General features: G+C 41.5%; 1 protein-coding gene across 3 annotated transcripts in view; it reads right to left on the bottom strand.

Annotated features, from left to right (window-relative positions):
- Nucleotides 1-483: 483 nt before the first annotated feature.
- LOC308077267 (tomoregulin-1-like) overlaps nucleotides 484-9,624 on the bottom strand; it is a 23,251-nt gene continuing 14,110 nt past the window's right edge. The window contains exons 5-11 of one of the 3 annotated variants that reach the window (XM_080417890.1): nucleotides 8,016-8,109; nucleotides 6,229-6,377; nucleotides 5,297-5,344; nucleotides 4,917-5,037; nucleotides 3,819-3,980; nucleotides 2,109-2,189; nucleotides 484-1,125 (exon numbers count right to left, since the gene is read on the bottom strand). In XM_080417890.1, coding sequence (XP_080274016.1) covers nucleotides 1,044-1,125; nucleotides 2,109-2,189; nucleotides 3,819-3,980; nucleotides 4,917-5,037; nucleotides 5,297-5,344; nucleotides 6,229-6,377; nucleotides 8,016-8,109 — 737 coding nt within the window. In that variant the 3' untranslated portion in view covers nucleotides 484-1,043. Of the gene's footprint in view, nucleotides 2,190-3,818; nucleotides 3,981-4,916; nucleotides 5,038-5,296; nucleotides 5,345-6,228; nucleotides 6,378-8,015; nucleotides 8,110-9,624 lie in introns of all 3 variants that reach the window. The other 2 variants (XM_080417891.1, XM_080417892.1) reach the window with 2 other exon arrangements.

Raw genomic sequence — 9,624 nt, 5'->3', positions numbered from 1 at the left:
GAGAACCTTTAGGTCTTATAGCTTATTAAAAACCTACACAACTCACAACAAGTAAACAGACGACACAACAATCCTATTCTCTTTACAAATCATATAAAAAAAACACAAAATTATATTTAAATATTATCAGCTTGTCCCTAAAAAAGACCAAAAAAAAACAAAACAGCAACAATAATATTGGAATCCCATTTCCGGAATGGAATCACATCATCATCAGCATATTATTATTATTATTATTATCAATATTCATTATTATTATTATCTTCAAACGTAAACAATAAACCTATTCTATCAACATGGATATCGTTGTTGCCGGGCAGAAAGCTTGTATATCCACATTTAAACTTGTTTATGTTTATTTTTTTTCATAAATTAATGCCCAGCTCCATCATACCAGTGTCCCAAATAAGAAGTAGTGAAAACAGCAGATCTACAAGCTCACAACGCGTCGCGTTGTGAGCTTGTAGATCTGCTGTTTCCACTACTTTAAATGTTTTAAAAAAAAAGTTATAATAAAAAAGGAAAGTTTTCTGGACATACAAGGTTTCGACCACATGTCACATGACCATGTCACATGACCATGTCACATGACCACATGTCACATGACCACACGTCAGCTCTGAGGAGAAGTATAAAAAAAGGAAACAGCATTTTGGTTTTTCCGAGGCAGCTTGTATGAAACAAATACAAAATATAAAAATAAAAATACAAAATAGCTAAAGGAGAAAAAAAAAGCCTGAAATTAAACGTTATCAATGAACCGCAGTGTGACATCACTGCAGCTAGAGGGCGCTAAACTAAAACAATCGTACAATTATTTACGTATTCACGTGATTCGTACAAAACACGGGATCGTACCGTTTGAAAAAAGAGATTCCAGTTCCACGCTGTCCTACTGGCCGTGTCCCTGTGATGACATCACACAGGAAGTGATGTCAGAAAAAAAAACAGGAAGTGAGGAACCCTTCCAGTCGGACGGAGGTGAGCTTCGATCCCGAAGAAGAAGAACAATAAATAACCCCGCCCCCTGAGTGATCACATGGTCAGCGTTTGGCGGGAGTGAACGTGGACGAAAGTGTGGCGTTCGCCGGAAAAACCTCGTCCGGCACCGAGAACGGAGTTCTGCTGTGAAACGTCCCGACAAGAACAGAGAGGGAAAACAAACAAAACAAAACAGGTTTAAAGGAGGGGTACGTGATGTTTTTTAAGGGTTAAAACAAATATGTTTCTGTTAGAAAGTCAAAGCTCTATATTGTGATAGTAAACGTTGCTTTTTCTACTTTACTTTATGGTCACTTGATGTAGTAGCATTAAGTTTAGATTTCACAGGTAATATAAAACAAAATAATTAGAGAAAATAAACCTCATTCTGACCGCTGAAGCCAGAGCTTATTTGGCCAAAAAATAAGAAAAACTGTCAAAATGGAGAGAAAAAAAGAAGGGAAAATAAAATAAAAACAAAGGACAAGACACTTTACATGACTGTAAAAGTATGTATGTGTATGTATATACAATATGTATGATATAATAAATATTGTTGTTCAGTAACAGGGTCTGTCTCTCTTTAATAAACACAGGTCAGGATACCAATTTGATCCAATCAGGAGCAGAGAACTCAGACAGGATACAGGACATGAACACAGAGAAAACCATCAGAAATGGAACACTATAAAAAACATGAAAGCTGGTAAATGGGTACTTTCACATGATTGGATGGAATTGGCGACCCACCTTAATGTATTTAGTGTTTATTAAAGAGCTGAACAAACACTCATGACTCATGATTACTATCATAATATAGAGCTATTTAACACTGTTACTGAACAAACTCTATGATTACTATCATAATATAGAGCTATTTGAAACTCATTTTAACAAAAACATCACTTACTGCACCTTTAAAATGAACACTAAGGCCCCGTTAACAATTCAATTAATACAAATTAAAAAAAACGTTTAGTTCCAAACTCCGCCCCCAAGAGCCACAAAAAGACGATATAAAAGATGTGGTCCGTCCGTCTGTTTTACGCACGTAAAAAAGTTCTTCTTGTTTCGTTTTAAAAAAGCTAAATAAAAATAAAACTAATAGAAAAGGTAACCATGGTTACATCATCCGAGAGGAAGTCCCCGACGGGAAGTGGCCGAGGTGCTGCTTCTGTCTCCGCCCTCGCTTGGTCTTGTTGCACCGTCTACAGGAAGACAGAGGAACTGCAGTTAACATTAGCCTTTACCGCCTACAGGAAGACAGAGGAACTGCAGTTAACATTAACATTTACCTCCTACAGGAAGACAGAGGAACTGCAGTTAACATTAACCTTTACCTCCTACAGGAAGACAGAGGAACTGCAGTTAACATTAACCTTTGTAGAATTGTGTCAATTAGACTATTATAATCTAGTCTAATTATAGTCTAATTATAATATAGTCTTATTATTACTATTCCATATAGTGGATTATTAAAAAAACTATTGAATTGTTTCATATGGTAAACTCATTACCCCACGTAGGAGCGGAGCGGGATGAACCAGGCTGGATTCAAACCCACAAAACCATGCAGTTTAATGTCTCCTTTCACAGGCTTTATGCAGCAGTTTATCACTGCCCTCTGCTGGCGGAACAGCATTACTGCCAGCAGTTATAATGATTAGGTTTATCACATTATATCTGCAGTATTATGTGTAAGAGTAATAGATTACCTGGTAAAACACATGACCACAGCCACTATGACAGTAGTAATAGTAATAGTAATAGATTACCTGGTAAAACACATGACCACAGCCACTATGACAGTAGCAATAGTAATAGTAATAGTAATAGATTACCTGGTAAAACACATGACCACAGCCACTATGACAGTAGTAATAGTAATAGTAATAGTAATAGATTACCTGGTAAAACACATGACCACAGCCACTATGACAGTAGTAATAGTAATAGTAATAGTAATAGATTACCTGGTAAAACACATGACCACAGCCACTATGACAGTAGTAATAGTAATAGTAATAGTAATAGATTACCTGGTAAAACACATGACCACAGCCACTATGACAGTAGTAATAGTAATAGTAATAGATTACCTGGTAAATCACATGACCACAGCCACTATGACAGTAGTAATAGTAATAGTAATAGTAATAGATTACCTGGTAAAACACATGACCACAGCCACTATGACAGTAGTAATAGTAATAGTAATAGATTACCTGGTAAAACACATGACCACAGCCACTATGACAGTAGTAATAGTAATAGATTACCTGGTAAAACACATGACCACAGCCACTATGACAGTAGTAATAGTAATAGATTACCTGGTAAAACACATGACCACAGCCACTATGACAGTAGTAATAGTAATAGTAATAGTAATAGATTACCTGGTAAAACACATGACCACAGCCACTATGACAGTAGTAATAGTAATAGTAATAGATTACCTGGTAAATCACATGACCACAGCCACTATGACAGTAGTAATAGTAATAGTAATAGTAATAGATTACCTGGTAAAACACATGACCACAGCCACTATGACAGTAGTAATAGTAATAGTAATAGATTACCTGGTAAAACACATGACCACAGCCACTATGACAGTAGTAATAGTAATAGATTACCTGGTAAAACACATGACCACAGCCACTATGACAGTAGTAATAGTAATAGATTACCTGGTAAAACACATGACCACAGCCACTATGACAGTAGTAATAGTAATAGTAATAGTAAGAGTAATAGATTACCTGGTAAAACACATGACCACAGCCACTATAACAGTAGTAATAGTAATAGTAATAGTAATAGTAATAGATTACCTGGTAAAACACATGACCACAGCCACTATGACAGCGATCTGCACGGCTCCTATGATGGCAGCGATCAGGACGTAATGCAGCTTCTGGCCACTGGGGACAACGTAGAGGATGTTGAAATCCAACAGCTGGTCACACTGTGGACCACCGTAGCCTGAGGAGCACCTACACACACACACACACACACACACACACACACACACACACACACACACACAATTCATTTCCAGGTCTATGCGTTGGAATGATTTTTATCCTATATAAATGTTTTAACCCTTATCTTGCTGGTAAACCACACTTTAATTACATTTATTACAAACTATCATAAAACTATTAATGCAATAAAATGTTTTATTCCCACATGATTTGATTTATTTATTTCTGTCCTACAAAATACATACAACACAACAGACAGACAGACAGACAGACAGACAGACAGACAGACCTGCAGACAGACAGACAGACAGACAGACAGACAGACCTGCAGAAAGACAGACAGACAGACAGACAGACAGACAGACAGACAGACAGACAGACAGACAGACAGACAGACCTGCAGACAGACAGACAGACAGACAGACAGACCTGCAGACAGACAGACAGACAGACAGACAGACAGACAGACAGACAGACCTGCAGACAGACAGACAGACAGACAGACAGACAGACAGACAGACAGACAGACAGACAGACAGACCTGCAGACAGACAGACAGACAGACAGACAGACAGACCTGCAGACAGACAGACAGACAGACAGACAGACAGACAGACAGACAGACCTGCAGACAGACAGACAGACAGACAGACAGACAGACAGACAGACAGACAGACAGACAGACAGACAGACAGACAGACAGACAGACAGACAGACAGACCTGCAGACAGACAGACAGACAGACAGACAGACAGACAGACAGACAGACAGACAGACAGACAGACAGACAGACAGACAGACAGACCTGCAGACAGACAGACAGACAGACAGACAGACAGACAGACAGACAGACAGACAGACAGACAGACAGACAGACAGTCAGACAGACAGACAGACAGACAGACAGACAGACAGACAGACAGACAGACAGACAGACAGACAGACCTGCATACAGGTAGATCGTGTCTCATCTCACACACTCCATGTTCACAGAAGTGGGCGTAGTCCTCATGGCAAGGGGTGGGGCTATCTTCAAACCCCTCCCCCTCCCCCGGTTTGGACACGGCTGCAAAAGAAGAGCATTTGTTTCTGATTGGCTGTATGGAAATGGAACCTTCTGATTGGCCGACGTTGATGTAAACAGATTGCTGTTCTGCGAGTGTGAAGCTAAGCTAATGTTACCATTCATTCATAGACTGAATTGGTAAAGTGACAGTTATTGTGGGAAAATAAATATACAGTTATTATGACTCTTATTGTGAAATGATGTGGTTTGTTGAAGAACACTTTGAGACTCTTATTGTGAAAGCTTTGTTTTGTCTTACCAAACACATCAGGTTTGATCTTCATTCCATCTTCCTTCCTGTTTTTATCTGGAAAACAGGAAACAGGAAACACGTTTTTTTGTTTATAAACAAGAAACAGGAAACACAGTTTGTAAACAGGGAATATGATGTGTTTTTGTTTGAGCTTGTAGATCTACTATTTCAGCATTTTTTTTATGTATGGACACGTTGTGAGCTTGTAGATCGGCTATTTGAACCCTAACCCGCAAGCCCTTTATCTCTAAGCCCTAAACCGAACCTCTAAATGTCTAATCGTCTCTTCTCCTCTTCTATCTCTTCTCTCCATCTTTCTTTTCCTCTCCTCTTGTCATTTATCTCATCCTTTCCTTTTCCTCTCCTCCTTTCTGCTGGTTAGTTCTCTCACTCCTTCCACCAAGCCTATAGAGCATCGCAGTTGCAGCCACTTCCGGGTTCCACTGCAAAATACTCAATGCATTTTTCCCATTGACATTTCCAAAAAAAATTATATCAATTATTTTAAGCCTAGAATCAAGCCATCCAGGGTGCTGGTGAATCATGACCATAAAACGTTTGATTCTGTGAAAAAACTTTTTTGAAAACGGCAAAACAAAGGGTATTTATTCAATATAGTATATCATATAATAAAATATAAAATAAACAAAATCACAGATTTTTTTTTTTATGGTCATGATTCACCAGGACCCTGGATGGCTTGATTCTAGGCTTAAATTAATTGATATAAATATTTTTGGGAATGTCAATGGGAAAAATGCATTGAGTATTTTGAAGTGGAACCAGGAAGTGGGCGGGAACTGCGATGCTCTATAGGTCACTACCAGTGTGTGTGTGTGTGTGTGTGTGTGTGTGTGTGTGTGTGTGTGTGTGTGTGTGTGTGTGTGTGTGTGTGTGTGTGTGTGTGTGTGTGTGTGTGTGTGTGTGTGTGTGTGTACCTGTACACCTCCCAACGTGTCGTATCTCTATCCTGATCTGCTTCAGGCAGGACGTCTCTCTCACATGGCAGGGTGTGTCGTAGGTCAGACCGTCTTTACCGCACACAGGGTTATCGTTGTGTCCGTTACACACTATGTTACACATACAGCTACACACACACACACACATACACACACACACACACAGAAATACATGACGTTAACTATATGTCTCTGCTTCATCTCTCTCTCAGCTAAGGGGTCCCTGCTTCATCTCTCTCTCAGCTAAGGGGTCCCTGCTTCATCTCTCTCTCAGCTAAGGGGTCCCTGCTTCATCTCTCTCTCAGCTAAGGGGTCCCTGCTTCATCTCTGTCTCAGCTAAGGGGTCCCTGCTTCATCTCTCTCTCAGCTAAGGGGTCCCTGCTTCATCTCTCTCTCAGCTAAGGGGTCCCTGCTTCATCTCTCTCTCAGCTAAGGGGTCCCTGCTTCATCTCTCTCTCAGCTAAGGGGTCTCTGCTTCATCTCTCTCTCAGCTAAGGGGTCCCTGCTTCATCTCTCTCTCAGCTAAGGGGTCCCTGCTTCATCTCTGTCTCAGCTAAGGGGTCCCTGCTTCATCTCTCTCTCAGCTAAGGGGTCCCTGCTTCATCTCTCTCTCAGCTAAGGGGTCCCTGCTTCATCTCTCTCTCAGCTAAGGGGTCCCTGCTTCATCTCTCTCTCAGCTAAGGGGTCCCTGCTTCATCTCTGTCTCAGCTAAGGGGTCCCTGCTTCATCTCTCTATCAGCTAAGGGGTCCCTGCTTCATCTCTCTCTCAGCTAAGGGGTCCCTGCTTCATCTCTGTCTCAGCTAAGGGGTCCCTGCTTCATCTCTCTATCAGCTAAGGGGTCCCTGCTTCATCTCTCTCTCAGCTAAGGGGTCCCTGCTTCATCTCTCTATCAGCTAAGGGGTCCCTGCTTCATCTCTGTCTCAGCTAAGGGGTCCCTGCTTCATCTCTCTATCAGCTAAGGGGTCCCTGCTTCATCTCTGTCTCAGCTAAGGGGTCCCTGCTTCATCTCTGTCTCAGCTAAGGGGTCCCTGCTTCATCTCTCTCTCAGCTAAGGGGTCCCTGCTTCATCTCTCTCTCAGCTAAGGGGTCCCTGCTTCATCTCTCTATCAGCTAAGGGGTCCCTGCTTCATCTCTGTCTCAGCTAAGGGGTCCCTGCTTCATCTCTCTCTCTCTCTCTCTCAGCTAAGGGGTCCCTGCTTCATCTCTCTCTCTCTCTCTCTCAGCTAAGGGGTCCCTGCTTCATCTCTCTCTCAGCTAAGAGGTCCCTGCTTCATCTCTCTCTCTCTCTCAGCTAAGGGGTCCCTGCTTCATCTCTCTCTCAGCTAAGGGGTCCCTGCTTCATCTCTGTCTCAGCTAAGGGGTCCCTGCTTCATCTCTCTCTCAGCTAAGGGGTCCCTGCTTCATCTCTCTCAGCTAAGGGGTCCCTGCTTCATCTCTCTCTCAGCTAAGGGGTCCCTGCTTCATCTCTCTCAGCTAAGGGGTCCCTGCTTCATCTCTCTCAGCTAGGGGGTCCCTGCTTCATCTCTTTCTCAGCTAGGGGGTCCTTGCGCTACAGTGAATCGTGTAGGGGACCTGAGTCCAGTGGTGTAAAGTAGCTAAGTACATGTACTCAAGTACTGTACTTAAGTACAATTTTGAGGTATTTCTACTTTACTGGAGTATTTACAATGACCTCAGCTCATTATCTGAACTAGACCATACCCAGTGAAGTAACTGCAAACGTGAGGTTATTGCGCGCACACACACACACACAGTGTGAACTCACAGCATATCTTCTGAATCTTCGTCACATTCGGCTCCAAACTTGCAGTTTCCGCATTTAGACGTTTTCTTGCCACCTCGACCCGACCCCTCTGCATCTACACACACACACACACACACACACACACACACACACACACACACACACACACACACACACACACACACACACACACACACACACACACACACACACACACACACACACACACACAGTATGATTTGAGTTAAAATGTTCGCTTTAAAAACATATACATATATATTCAAAGGTTTGCAAAAATGTTCACAATTTAAAAAAAAAAGAATAGCAGCTCTACAAGCTCATAGAGAGATAATTGATTTTGATCTACAAATGCGAGTGGTAATAATAGTAACAAACAAAACAATACCAAATATACGAGCTCATATCGCGGCACTCGGTGAGCTTGTAGATCTACTGGTAGATCTGCTATTTATTTATTTTAATCGTGAACATTTGTGCAAATCTTTGAATACAAACCGCCCACAAAAAGCTTGTAAACTTAACTTCGGTCGATAATTTCTCCCCTTTAATAATACCAATTGGTATTGGTGTGTTTTATATCATTTTTATTGTTGATTAGTCACTTTTACAACGAGGTACAGCTTGTAAGGATCGGGCATTCGTATAATGAGAAACACAGCTAAACGTGTGGGCAGCGCCAACACAAAAATGGCCAAAATCCCCCCAATATGCTTCTGTTGGTAATCGCTCTGGTTTTCAGCGTCCTGCCAGTCACACACCTGCTGAGAGGAGTGTGTCTGTTACAGGTGTGTGACTGACACCTGAACATGGGTTCTGACACTTTGTTGAGTTAGTGTTGAGGCTCCAAGCAGCAACACTGACCTCCTTTCAGGATAAGACCCATGATGCAACAGGACAAGTTAAGCTGGTGTTCTGTTATACAGAGTAACAGCATTATGTGGTGTCAGTCCTGGTACCATTTACACACTTAGGACCAGGTTCTGGTGAAGTCAAAGGAAGACAACAACCCAAGATGACCGGTTCCTCACCCTCACTTCACTGAGGAACCATACTGTAGGTTTTCTTCCAGAGATTTACAGGCAAGATTCACACAACGTACCAAAGACATGTTGTTAAAGTTGCAAGACCCATGTTCAGGTGTCTGTCAGTCACCTCTCAGCAGGTGTGTGCTGGCAGGTTGCATTTTTGGGAGGCGCTACCCACACGTTTAGCTGTGTTTCTCATTCCACGATTTCACAATCCTTACAAGTTGTACCTCGTTGTAAAGGTGACTAATCAACGATAAAAATGATATAAAACACACCAATACCAATTGATATTATTGAAGGGAAATAATCAACCAAAGTTATGTTTTCAAACTTTTTTGTGGGCAGTTTATTTATTTTTTTAAAGCGAGCATTTGTAACTCAAATCTTTGCTTCTGGGGGTCCCTGGAACAAAATATTTTGAGATGGGGGTCCGCGGCCAAATACATATCTTTTTGGGGGTCCTTGACAAAGTCTACGATTCTACCAATGTCTTCTAGTTCTAAACCCTAACAGTTTGTTTGAAAAAACGTATGTTGCTGTAATATCAGTGGTTCGCACACTTTTTCGTGATTTTCAAACTT

The sequence above is a fragment of the Gymnoscopelus braueri genome (assembly GCF_963280865.1).
Source record: "Gymnoscopelus braueri genome assembly, chromosome: 21".
Lineage (NCBI taxonomy): Eukaryota > Metazoa > Chordata > Actinopteri > Myctophiformes > Myctophidae > Gymnoscopelus > Gymnoscopelus braueri.
Note: the sequence above shows the minus strand (reverse complement) of the source record. Positions and strands in the feature narration are given on the sequence as shown.